Source organism: Odocoileus virginianus, chromosome 23 (genome assembly GCF_023699985.2).
Source record: "Odocoileus virginianus isolate 20LAN1187 ecotype Illinois chromosome 23, Ovbor_1.2, whole genome shotgun sequence".
NCBI lineage: Eukaryota > Metazoa > Chordata > Mammalia > Artiodactyla > Cervidae > Odocoileus > Odocoileus virginianus.
The window spans coordinates 12,888,741-12,901,848 of NC_069696.1; the positions used below are offsets into that span (position 1 = coordinate 12,888,741).

Consider the following 13,108-nt stretch of genomic DNA (forward strand, 5'->3'; position numbering starts at 1 on the left):
CTGACAGGGCTTCCCTCCCACACTCGGCCGCCCAGGAGCCCTGCTGATCTGCCCTCCCTGGGCAGCCCTCCCTCTGAGGCTGGCCGGACCAGCCTCCAACCCTCCCCTACTGGCCACTCTGCACCCAGGGTCTTCCCTTAGGAAAGAAGCTGTTCACCCCTGCCCTACGGCTCCCCAGGCCTGGGGCCCCCGCCCTGCCTCCATGCAGCCCTCGCCCCACCCAACTCTAGCCAGGGCCACCTCCTCCCGGTCCACCCCACCCTCCTCTCCCGGTCATCGAGCTGCCACAGACACCATTCTCCTCTCTGGTACATTCTCCAGGACCCAGGTCAGAGGTCACCTTCTGCTCTACCTTCACTGTTGATGGATTAGGGCTCCTGCTGTGGGTACCACAGGGCATGGCCCAGTGATGCAGAAGGAAGGGGGCTTCCCAATTACTGCCGCACACATGACCAGTATAGTCAAAGCTATGGTTTTTCCAGTGGTCATGTATGGATGTGAATGTTGGACCATAAAGAAGGCTGAGCGCTGAAGAATTGATGCTTCTGAACTGTGGTGTTGGAGAAGACTCTTGAGAGTCCCTTGGACTGCAAGGAGATCCAACCAGTTCATCCTAAAGGAGATCAGTCCTAAATATTCATTGGAAGGACTGATGCTGAAGCTGAAACTCCAATACTTTGGCCACATGCTGTGAAGAGCTGACTCATTGGGAAAGACCCTGATGCTGGGAGGGATTGGGGGCAGGAGGAGAAGGGGACGACAGAGGATGAGATGACTGGATGGCACCACCGACTCAATGGACGTGAGTTTGAGCAAGCTCCAGGTGATGGTGAAGGACAGAGAGGCCTGGCGTGCTGCAGTCCATGGGGTCACAAAAGGTCGGACAGAACTGAGCAAATAAACAGCAACAGCACGGCTATTCTTGTCCCCCTGACACAGGGGCTGAATGGGCATCACTGGTGTGGAGATGAGCTCAGAATGCTGGCGAGCCCGCCAGCTGATGGCGGGAGGGCTGGAGGCCGAGGGGTGGTCCCTGAGAATCTAGGCCCATCACCTGGAGGGATAAACTGAAGCCCAGAAAGGGGCAGGGTTGCCCACAAGGCTGCTCAAGTCCATGGCACAGGGCACCGTACACATGCTGACCCCACAGAGGTCACAAGCTGGCAAGCTAGGGCCACCTCCTCTCTGCTCAAGCTGGTCTCAGAGGAGAAAGCTTGGGGCCCAAGGCAAGGAGAGACCCAGGGCAGGAAACTGAGGCCTTCTTGGCTCCCTGCACCCTCTGGGAAAGCAGCCCTGCTGGCCCCAAATCTGAATGTGGAGGCAGCCCTCACTCGGAGCCACAGAACTCCTCGTCAGCAGACAGTGCTAACCAGCTGGGTTAGTTGGTTTCTCCACTCATGTGAGGTTACAGGCAGCGAATTAGAAGGCAGGGGAATTTGTTGCAGGCAGGAAGCCTACATCAGCAGGACTCCTTGAGAGGCAGCACAGAACCTAAGGGTCAGGCAGAGTGTGTGTGTGAAATCAGTCGTGTCTGGCTCTTTGTAATCCCATGGGCTGCAGCCCCCCAGGCTCCTTTGTTCATGAGGATTTTCCAGGCAAGAATACTGGAGTGGGTTGCCATTTCCTTCTCCAAGGATTCTTCCCAACCCAGGGGTTGAACCGGCCTCTCCTGCATTGGCAGGCAGGTTCTGCACCAGCTGAGCTACCAGGGAATCTCAAGAGTCAAGCAGGTTCAGCTTCAATCTGGGCTCAGCCCCACTGAACATGACCTAGATTGAGTTACTCCGTGCTCTGACCTTCAGGTTTCTCCCAAGTAGGGGGGCCTTTCCTAGCTCCCCTTTCTGGCAGGCCAGGAGGGAACAGATTCAGAGCAGACCCCAGATGTGACAGTGAGCCTTTCCAAGGAGCCGTGGTCCCACAGAGGCGGAATGCAAAGCCCTGGTCCCCATCAGGGGCCCACGGAGCAGGTAGTGAAGGAACTCCCATTCAAAAGCGTTTTTCATCTGTTTTGCAGCTTGGTTCATTGAGGGCCTAAGTCCCGGCTCCGGATCCCTTGGGAGCCTTGGCAGGTGCCATGGGAGGGTGAACCCAGGCCCCGGCCAGACTCCTGCCAGGGTTTGGCCCCTTCACAGCTCCAGTGGGCCTGGCACTGGGGCTTTCCAGCACGAGGAATACCTCTGGCCCAGGGGGCACATGGGGAAGGGTTGGGAGCAGGGGTGGCCTTGGTAAGTGGTTCCAGGAAGGGATGAAAGCCCACAGGTGTCACTGGGCTGGCACCACCAGGACTGCTGACCTGGGCTCCTCCTGCTGATGCTGGGGAGCTGCTTGCTGGGCAGGGCCAAGTCCCCCCAGGGCCTGCTCCAGGCAGCTGCCAGGCTTGAGGGGCTACTGCAGAACTGTAGTGTCTTCCACTCACAGCCTCAGACCGAGCCCTTCTGGCAACCCGAGCGCCTCAGAGGACACCTGCTCCAGCCCAGGGCTGGGCGCGGCTTCGGTGGGCAGGGTGCCAAGCCTCACTCGGAGCTCCGCTGCCGAGGCTGCGGGATGACCTGCCGGGGGCCTCAGCAGCCCGTCCACGGAGCAGGGCAGCTACGCCACGTGGCTGCCTCACACAGAGGCAGCCCCAGGAGTGCGGGCTTCCTTCCAGGCGAGGCGTCTCCCCATCATCCCTGAGCCTCCCTCCTGCATCTGCTTGTATGCCTCCAGGGCCAGAGAGCTCACTGCCTCCCTGCCAACCAGGGGCTGGCCCAGAAGGTGTGGATGCCCTGCGTGGGAGGCAGGACTGGGAGAGGGGTGCCTGGGCAAGTGCAGTAGCTCCTCCGTTAGGGAGACGGGGAAGATGGGGAAAGGGAAGAGTGCGCGCACCTGTGCCCACCCCCCTCTCCCGCCGGTCAGCCTGAGGGGAGGCCCCCACCCCGAGCCAGGGAAGGAGGACAAATGGTGGTTTTGTCCTTGGCCAGCGGGCGGCCCGCACCACACAATGACCCTTTCATCATGCTGAGGGAGCCCTGGGCCCGGGTTTCATCTGACAAGGGAGGGCGCCAGGCTCCCGTCCCCTTGCTGGGGAGTTGGGGGGGAGCAGAGCCCTATCTGAGCCGGACCCAGGGCCCCGCAACGTGGAGGCCTCAAGAACCAGCTGAAGCCCTGCTATCGGCCCCTGGAGGAGCAGGGCCCCGTGAGGTTAGGGGCTGCCCGCAGGTCGCATGGAATAGCCTGTTCTGGGTACCCCAATCCTGAGCTGACAAGGCGCCTGCCTGCCTCTCCGCAGTCAAGACCTCCATCCCCCACCCCCACCCCGCTCCAGAGCACCTCCAGCAGCGACACCCTGGGGCCCCAGAGCTGCCGGGCTCCTCTCCCTATTGGACCAGAGCTGGCAGGGCTGTCATCCTGGGGCCTGGGTGACCTCAGCAAAGGGTCTCTCCACTGGACCCTGGCATTGATGTCTTCCCACCTCAGGAGGACGCTGTGAGGCTCCCTGGAGAGAAACCCAGGGTGAATGTGTTTGACAGTGAATATTGTTCCTTCTTCTGGGAGTCTCTCTCATGCTCCTGTTTAGTCCTGGCAACTCCTATTCATCCCTCAAAACCCTGTCTACATGTCACCTCCTCGGGAAGCCCTCCGAGATACCCTAGAGAGTTCATTACTCTCTCCTAAACAGCTACAGCCACAGGGCTCCCCTCTGTCATGGGGAGCCTCCCTGCTCCTAATAACTGCAAGTGACCCCATCTTCTGAGCACTTACTATATATACCAGATACCCAGCTGAGTACACCCCTGCATTTGCTTAATTCTCGCACCCGTCTGGGTTAATGTTCCCTGGCCCTTGCTGTACGGAGGACACAGCTGAGGTTATGAGATGCACCCAGGCAATACGGGAGCTGTGAGCCCGGTATCTGGGTCACCACCAGGCCCCTTGGTCTCACAAGGACCAACAGGGACAGCTAGTCAGAAAATGGGCCCTTCTCCTGCGGGCCTCAGTACACCGCTGCAGGGCCTAATGAGGCCCCAGGAGGAAGCCTGTGGGAACCCACTTTCCCCGCCGACCCTCCATCCCGCACACAGGGGGTCGGAGGAGCCACGTCCAGATGCATGCTCCCCCTGTAGTGGTGCGGGGCCTCACGCACATGTCAACGGTGTCTCGAAGTTCTCTGCGATCAAAACGCCTCTATTTGGGTATCTTGAGCTGGGGTCCCTTGGGGGCTGAGATTTCTTCGAGACCCCCGGCTCCCACTGCCTGGGTGCACACCCCTCTCCAGAGTCACAGGCACTCTTGAATTCCAGTGGCGTGCGGGCCTGACCCGAGCCCGCGAGGCGCCTGATGACGACAAGCAGACTGAGGCCCAGAGGCCGGCCAGCAGCGTCCCGCCGCACCTGGACAGACACGGTCTCCCAGGCTGGGAGCTGCTCCTCCTGTCCCCGTGGCCCTCTCCTGCCCCTGCCTGGGCTGGTGATGCCCCGGGAGTGGGCCTGATTCAGCAACCCCCACCCCCCAGGGTCATGCCCACGGGGCCTCTGGGTCTGCGGTTGGCACCACCAGTAAAGCCACAGCGGCAGAGCCGGGAAGAGGCCAGCTTGGCAAGGCAGCAGTGAGCACCCCTCACCCCCCACAGCCAGGTGGTCGGTGAGTAACTGCCCCGTCACCGTGACTCACCCGGCTCCCCAGAGCGGGCGGTCACCATGAGAAACTCCTCCCGGAAGGTCTGGGGGGGATCGCTGCAGCCAACCCCCGCATCTGGGAGCAGGAGGCCGAGGCTGGAAGGGACCTGCCTGGGACGGCGGGCCAGCCTCGCCCTGGCACGAGGCCTTGGCCAGGCCCCCCTACCAGCCAGCCGGGCGCTGCGGGCCCTCCCCTTGGCCTGGGGTCTCCCACCTGCCCTCCCAGAGACCCTGAGGACCCCCACGGGCCCTGAGAGCGCCTGTCCTGATGACACAGAAGAGGAGCCCTGCCCAGATGGCCGGCTGGCCGAGCTCAGAGTCCAAGGGGCTCAGGGCTCTTCCAGGCCAGCACACCCGTCCGACCAGATCAGTGGCATCGGCCCAGGCATGCGTCTGGGATTCGCTGTGCGCGGACCACAGCCCGGGACGGGGAGCTGGGAGAGGAGCCCAGATGAAAGGGGCAGGATCAATTGTCCGCCAATGCTTGTGATCCCAGCCATAGATGCCTTCTGGAAAGTTCTCTGGAGCAGAAAGACGCCTCTGCCCAGGGCCCCTCCTGCCCCTGGCATCTGCGGATCCCACAGCACTAACTTACCGCTGACCCTCAACGCTGATGGAAGGACTTTGCATCGTGGCGCCTCACCTGCCGCCTCACCTGCATTCAGGCCAGGGCCGTAGACACCCGCAGGGTCTTCTCACACACTCACCTTCGTTTGCATTACTAAGGCCCTGCTCCCACCCCTTGGCGACTCACACCCCTAACCCCAACCCAAGTCAGCCCTGTGCCCACCAGCAGGTGGGGAAACCCCAGAGATGTGGGGGCCTCCCTTGCTCACTCTCGGGAGCCCTTTCTGCTTATGCACCCCCCACCCCCGGGGCTGAAGACCAGCACCCCGCTGGGGTGGGGGTGCTGAAGGCAGGGCAGGGGGCAGAGTCTGTCTGACTGCCCTCCCCACCACCACCCACCCCAGACCCCAGGACTGGCCCAGGAACGTTCCGGAAAGCTGTCGCCGGAGGAGAATTTCTGCCAACAAAGCTGGCAGCGCACACTCTGAAGTGTGTGGAGCGAGCCTCTGTGGGCACAGATGGTCGTCACTGCAGGCCTGGATCTGGGGTGCCAACCCCAGTGGAAAACCCCAGATCCGTGGAGGTACACTGGCCACCACCTGCCCCTGAGCCCCTCAGCTGCGGCTTCGGCACCCCACTCTCATCAGCTCCTGAGACCAGGGAGCAGCCCCCCTCCTCCCAGCTTCTTGCTCCAAACCACCCTGGGAGGACTCCTGGTTTCCCATCCCTGGACACCACCGCCCCATCAATGCCAGACCTCAGCCAGCTGGCCCGGAAAGTGATCTGTTAAGCAGAGTAGCTGCTGATTCTCCAGCAAGGCTTAAGACAGACACGCCGGGGTTCTGGGGAGCAGGAGCCATCTCCGCCTCCCACCTCTGGGAGCTAGGGCCTGAGATTTCAACACCTCCCCGAGCTCACTCCTATCCCCGGAGGGACGCCAGAAGCAGGACTCTCTAGCCTGGCACTTTGCTAGCCTAAGTCCCGGACGATCAGGAGGTCCCCTCCCGGCTCTGCGCCCTGCCCAGGGCGGCCTGCCCCCCTCCCCGCTCCAGGCGATGCCTCCGCAGCCAGCCGGGGCTGCCCGCCGGGCCTGGAGCGCTCTCTGCTCCGGGACCTTGTAATTATGTCCCACAGCCCGGGAAACCGCGGGCCTCGCAGCATCTGGCTGCGGTTGCGAACTTTTGTTTCAAGATGCGCGACTATTTATAGAAGGAAAACTGGTAGGATAGTAATTTCCTAGGAGCTGGAGGAGAAATTGGCTGCGTCTCTATTAAAAGGGGGTGGGGGCGCGGCGATTTATTAGGACTGCGGCCGCGCGGGGGGCGGGGGCGGCACACGGAGCCGGGAGGCAGCGGCTGCCCCCTCCGGCCGCGTTAGGCGACCCCGGACGTGGCCCGCGTGTAAAGGAGCGGGAGGGGGAGGGGAGGCAGCACTGGCCCTGAGGTTTAATCAGTAGCATCCAGCTTCAGTTCCCCCAAACAGCGGTTCCATAAATCAAACGTCTTTTTTAAATCGGAGGCCAGGGCATATGCGTCCCATTAGGGAATCCGGCGAAGCCACCGCTGCGCCGACGCGCCCCTCCGCTCCCTGGGCCCGGTCGGGCCCTGCCCGGAGCCTCCCCGAGCCCGGCAGGCGCTGCCCCGGCCGACGCGCACGCGGGCCCACGCGCCTCGCGATGCCTTGCCCGGGACAGCCCGGCGCACGCGGGCACTGCGCGCCCCGCCTTGCCCCCGCTGAGGGTCCGGTCGCTTGGCGCGGCAGGAAGCCGCGCGAAACCTCGGCAAACTCGGGGGACAGCTTGGGTGCTGTCTGGTGAGACGCGCTGTGCACGTGTGCGCCAGTGTGCAAGCGGGGCAGCGGGCGTGTGCGTTCGGCTCTCTCGAGGGTGGCAGGGCCGTGCGGGCCGCGTGGGTTTATCTAGGAGGGGGACCTTACTGGTTCAGGGCATTGGCTGGGGCGCGCCGGGGATCTTGGCGCTGCCCGCGCGCCCTCCGGACCTCGCGCTCGGTGCGCGCAGCCGGTCTACCGGCGCCGTCAGGCCTCCAGCGGGCCGCCCTTTCTCTGACCTCAAAGCCAGAACCTCTCACTGCCTCAGCCGGCCCCCAGTTCCTCAACCTTGGTGGCTGAGCCTGGCGAGGAGACCCAAAGTACCCCGGCTCCCGCGCGTGTCGGGCACCCGGCGCCCCGCCCCGGGACCTCACCGCGGCGTTCCCCGCGAGCCCAGCTCCGTGGCCGGAGGCCCAGGTGGGGGCCCCGCCCGCCCGCCCCGCGTGCGGCCCGCGGAACTCACAGGTAGCTACCGCTGGACAGGATGAGAAAGAGCTGCGGGCAGTACACGGAGAGCAGCGCGCTGCGCGGCGACAGCAGCAGCATGGTGGGCCGGCGCTCCCGGCGGGGCCGCGCAGGCCCCGCGGACGGAGCGCGGGGGCCGGCTGGGGCCGGGGTCTCCGCGGCCCTCCGCAAAGCAGGGCGGCGGGTCGGGGCGCTAGGGACCCGAGCGCGCGGGCCCCGGCGCAGCCGTCGCCCGTGCCCCGCCTCCAGGGCCTCGCATCTCGCCGGGGCTGGGGCTGCGGCGCGCGCTGAGGTTGGAGGGCCCGGTGGGGGCGCGGGCCGCGGGCGGCGGGTGCGCCTCGGCCGCCGTCCGGCCCTCCCGTCCGTCGATCGGTCGGAACCAGCTCTGTCGCTCGCTCAGCCTCACGTCTTCAAGTCTCCTGAGGCGCCCAGCTGCCATTGGACGGGCCACCCCTACATCCGCCTCCTCCGCGGGCGGGTTTTTTTAAAGGGGAGGCTGACCGAAGCGTGTGGCGGGAGCCGCCTCCAGGGCTTGCCCAAACCGCCCTGCCTCGACGTCGGCGAGCCCCACCGCTCGGGTCCGCTCTGGAGGGCGCACCCGGGGGGCAGGCACGGCGGGCCAACCGCGCGGGGGCGTGCGCTGCTCTGGGGTGCTGTGCGAGGCGCTGGGTGCGCCTGTGTGTATGCACGTGCCTGTGCGTGCCTGCGGCGGCGTGGGCGCATCTGCGGGGGTGCAGGTGTGTGCGCCCAATGAACTGTGTTCGCTGCGCCTCTGCCTGCGTGCGCCCCTGGGTCTGGGGAGACTGGCTCTGGGTCGGAGGCGCTCACTGCCATGGCCAACCGGGCCCAGCGTGGTAGGGCTCACCTGTGCACCAGCGCACCGGTATCTGCAGGCTCCGGCCTCCCAGCCTCTTTGGAAAGCCTGACAATGGAAACACAGCCCCAAACAAGTGCACAGAAGCCCCCAACCCTGGCTTCCCCTACCTCACTCTTTTGCCCTCCTCTGAGGGGTTGATTGGGACAGGTGTGGGGTGGAGCCAACCCAGGAGAACACACTTTTCTGAACTTCCAGTGTTTTTTTTTTAAAGCCCCAAACAAAAAGATGGTTTTGAGTCCCATCTCCTATTGTCTGCCAAGCTGGGGCTGCATATGAATGTCTCTTGATGAGGTGTAGATCCCTTAAGCAGGAGTTAAGGCACAAAGAGAGACAATGACAAGAAAAGAGGCCTGTGCAGTGGGGCCAGTGGTCCCAGAGGGAGTAGGTTTCCTGGCTTCTAGAGCTGGCATGGAGACTTGTCCCCAACACCCAGGAGGAGGGTCCCATCCCTCTGGGCCCTTCTGCCTCTCCTGAACCCCAAGAGCAGAGGGAAGGCAGGAAGCAAGTTTGCTCCTGGTACTTTACGGCCCCAGTTCCAGGGGGCAGAGGGTGCCCAGACTCCAGACGGCTCCTCCCAGCCCCAGCCTGGCTTCCTCCAGGGCGGCATCCTGCAGGTTGCTCGGTTTCAGAGCCACTTGTTTTGAAATGGCCCCAAATCCAAGGCACGTTTACTCATGGGGCCGCGATCAGCAACAGGATTCCAGGGGCTGAGCTCTCCCCTCCTGCTGGCCCAGGGGCTCCTCCAAGGCTGCACGTCTGCACTGGCATCGGGGCTGTGGGGCACGTGTGTGTGCGTGTGCACGCACACACACGTGTCAAGGTGGGGGTGAGGGAAGCTCCCCTGAACATTCACAAACATGGGGGTACAGGCTGGGGGAGGTGGCTGTGATCATGGAGTAGTCCCCCCAATACACACGATTTCAGATGTTTACTTGGAACTCGTGTGACCCTAAAACCCCCACTCCTGAGATTTGTGGTCCTGGCGGAGTCCCCGGGTGCTTGCTGTGATGTCATTAACTGGGACCTCCTCTACCCCTAGAGCGAAGCCCCCCCAACCCCGGAGACTGACCTTTGGAGCACCCAGGGCAGGAGGGGCAAGTGTTACCCCAAGTTTCAGGTGAGGGAAGGTGAACTGGCAGGTGAAATAGCCTGCCCAAAGCCACCCAGTGAGGTGTGCCGGGGGTGGAGCCCCAGACCTTTCCTTGGGCACCAGGCTTCAGGTCCTCGAGCCCCTTAGGCCACATCTAGCCCAGCTGCCCTCCTCCCGCTCCAACACGTGCACCATCGATGCCATGGGGGCCAGGGCTGAGTTCCCTCCCCCTGGCAGACCCCACGGTGACTCTCTGGCTTCCTGAATGTGCTTCCACAGGGATGTATGGGGACCGGGTCTTCTCACCCCTCCCAGGATGGGTGAGTGTATGTTTTAAGGGGCACGCCAAGGGGGAGGAGGTCCCCCTCCAGGGCTCCTCGGTGCGGGCGGAGGATAGAGCTGGGGCCACCGCCCGGCTGTCTCTCGCGCTGCCAGGGAGGTTGGCACAGGTGCCTGGGCGCACCGACTGGTCTCACTCCCTGGGTTCTCTGCACGGACACCAGCTGCCACCCTACCCAGGGCAGCCAGAGCTTCAGTCCCATTGCCAGAGGGGAGAGGGGGATTCAGGAAGAACTGGGGGTGGGGGGACCCTGGCCCCAGCTCTGGGAGCTCAGGCTGGGCATCCCCTTCAGCTCCTTCCACTGTCCTGGGCTGGGGAGGTGGTGGTGGGTTCATAGAGCTCTTCCCGCAGCTGGCGGAGGGGTGCTTTCAGATGACCCCCGCTGAGGAGTGGGTGTTAGGGACATGGTCGGGGTGCCTGGCCCAGCTCTGCCTCTCACCCTCGTGGACAGCGGCTTGGCCTCCCTTGCCCCATCATTTCCCAGTCCTTACAACAAGAAGAGCAAAGGTCTGGCACAAGGCCTGGGTGCTGAGGATCAGGCAGCAGAAGGCAGGACCCGTGGGGAGGTGGGGGTTGCCTATTACTTTATGGGGCACAGGAAGGGTAATCCCAGGTGCTACCTCCTAGGAGGGTCAGGGAAACAGTGCCTCCTCCCCACCCCCACCCCCAGTACACTCAGCGCACTGCGCGCTCACCACCCATAAACAAACACCCAGGGACACAGCCTGCACACAGACCCACAATAAACAGAGCCACCAGCAGCCGCAGACACGCCCGCCCAGGCCTGCAGAGCTGAGGCTGGGACAGGGCGCTTCCAGGCTGCCTCTGTGGCCACTGGCCTCCGTCCCTACCGGCCCCGGGGCTCAGTTTCACCATCTGTAAAATGGCAGAGGAGGCGACGGACCGAGGGGCGATGGACGAAATGACTCTTAGGTCTGCTTCTACCTCTCCGCCCGGGAGGCCGCGGCTCGGCCGGCCCTCCCTCGCGGCTGTTCACTGGCTCTGCCCGCCGCCGGCACCGGCCTGCCCTCCCACCGCTGGCGGCGCACAGTAGGCTCGCAGTGCGCTTCAGGGTGATGGAGGTACACCGCACCCCCCACCCCCGTCACGGTCATCCTGCGCGCCCCCCACCCCGCCCCCGACTCCGAGCGAGGCCGAGACAGATTCTGTCTAAAGGAGATCGCAGCTCAACAGGTAAGGACTCGGCTGGCTTCAGGAATGTGGAAATACGACTCGGAGCAGCTACTGCAGCGAGCGCGGCCCGCCGGGCGCCCTCCCGCCCGCCCGCCGGGCCGCGCGAGGGGGAGCGCGGCAAGAGGGGGCCCGGCCGAGGGCCCGTGGCGGGCGGGGCCCGGACGGAGCCCGAGGCGGCCCGGCCGCCCGCGCGGCCCGTTCCGAGCCAGCCCGACGAGTTGTCAAGGTAATTTCAACACGTCCGGGTGATGGATAGAGACGAAGTGCTGCGGCGGGGGCCCAGGCCTGCGAGCTCGCTCCTGGGGGGTGCGCCCCCCGCCCGCCCGGGGCCCTCGGCCGCCCGAAGCCCCCCGACCCCGCCCCGGCGCGCCCTCCGGGCGGCGAGCGCTCGGCCCGGGCTCCGCGCCCAGCGCAGCCCGGGGGAGGGAAGGCGCGTCCCACCCCCGGGGCCTGGAGCCCAAACAGGTGAAAGTACGCGCCGGGCACGCTCGCCGCTACCCGCGAGCCTGGCCGCCCGCGCGTCCGGCTCTCCCTGCCCCAGCCCTGGGCAGGGCGCCCCTCGCGAGTACCCGCCACTCAAGGGACTCTGCGGCGTCTCCGCCGGGCCGGGCCGCGAGTTCAACACGCAGACCAGCCCGGGATCCTCGAGAGCTGCCCGACCCCCCTCTCCGGTCCCCGCGGGGAGCCCCTGGAGGCGGCTCCCACCGGCTGCTCCCATCCTGGGTGCCCGCCCCTGCCCACAGGGCTACTCACCCGAGCTTCACGTAGAGAACGCCAAAGCAGAGAAACACGTAGAAAATCCACTTGCGAAAGTTTCTGTGCATGATCCAGGGAGGGGGGCTGCGCCATAGACCGCGGCGGCCGGAGGGGACGCGCGGGCCGGGCGAGGGACGGGCAGGAGCGGGGGGCTTCGGTGGACAGCGCTCAGCCGGCGCTGCGGCTCCGGCGGCCGGCGACGCGCGGGCACTGGGCGCGCGCTGCCACCATGGTGAGCCCGGGCCGCCGACGCCGCCGCGTGCGCCTGGGGGAGTGACCTGGGCCGGGGGCTGCAAGCTCGGAGCCGGGCTGAGTGACCGCGGGGCCCCGGGAGCGCCGGCGGGGGCCGGGGCCCGAGAGCGGCGGGCGGGAGGGTGCTGCCTCCGCTGGGCGCAGCAGCCTGGGGCCGTGCGCGCCTCGCCGAGCGCCGCGGCGGCCAATGTGTCCGCACTTGTCGGCCTCCCCAGGTGACTCGCGGCCCCGGCCAGCGAGCTGCGAGCGAGCGAGCGCGCCCCAGGTAGGAGGACCCGCCTCCCGCCCGCCCTCCTCGCTCGCCGCGCGCTCTCTCTCCCTCGCTCCCGGCCTCTCCCCTCCCTTTTCTCCTCCCTCCCCCGTGACACACGAACGCATCTCTCCCCCGGAACCCCCTCCCCAGGCCGGCTCCCTTCCGATCGCCGAGCCCAGACTGGGAGGGAAGAAGGGGGTTGGGTGCGCGGGGAGGGGGGTGAGCCGGGGAGGGCGCGGCCCCGAAGAGACACCTGCGGAGGGGCTGGCGGCTCCTCTGCGCCCGCGAGGGTGGGGGTGGGGGCCCGGCAGGAGTGGCCCCATCGGGCGGTGTAGCCACTCGTCTTCCAGTTTCTAGGGAGGAAGGGAGAGACCACCCACACCCATCCCTGTTCTGGGCACTTTTCCCCTACCCCTCAGAAATTACCCCGCTTGGGGTCCCCCAGGACCACGCCCCTCGCACAGGCATTTCTGCCAGCCCAGAGGACCTCCATCAGAGCCCCTCTTCCAGCCCCCGGGTCCCCACACCTGTCAGAACCGCTGCCGGTGGCGCTTACTGAGATCAGGGACAGGAAACGGACAGACGACGGGCCTGGCCAGATGCAAGGGGCTGGCTCCATGACCTCCTAGGGAAGCCGCGTGGCTGAGCACCGCGGTGGAGACAGATGGGGGGATGCTGGGGTGGCTTCCCTGGCTCTGTGGGAGGCTCCCACCCCAAGGATCCCCTCCTTGCTCTCCCCGTCACCCCGAACCCCTCGGCCTGCACCTTTTCCTCGGCAGTGCCCAGGGTGCGAGATCAGAACCATTGTGGTGCCTCGCACACCAGAGCATCT

The 13,108-nt window shown here is 65.5% G+C and overlaps 1 protein-coding gene across 3 annotated transcripts in view; it reads right to left on the reverse strand.

Annotated features, from left to right (window-relative positions):
* The window catches only part of WNT7B (Wnt family member 7B), a 54,111-nt gene extending 41,763 nt beyond the window's left edge, over positions 1-12,348 (reverse strand). For 2 of the 3 annotated variants that reach the window (XM_070453502.1, XM_020902215.2), the window contains exon 1: positions 11,769-12,348. In XM_070453502.1, coding sequence (XP_070309603.1) covers positions 11,769-11,864 — 96 coding nt within the window. In that variant the 5' untranslated portion in view covers positions 11,865-12,348. Of the gene's footprint in view, positions 1-7,512; positions 8,114-11,768 lie in introns of those variants that run through there. The other variant, XM_070453503.1, reaches the window with a different exon arrangement.
* Between the last annotated feature and the right edge of the window lie 760 nt (positions 12,349-13,108).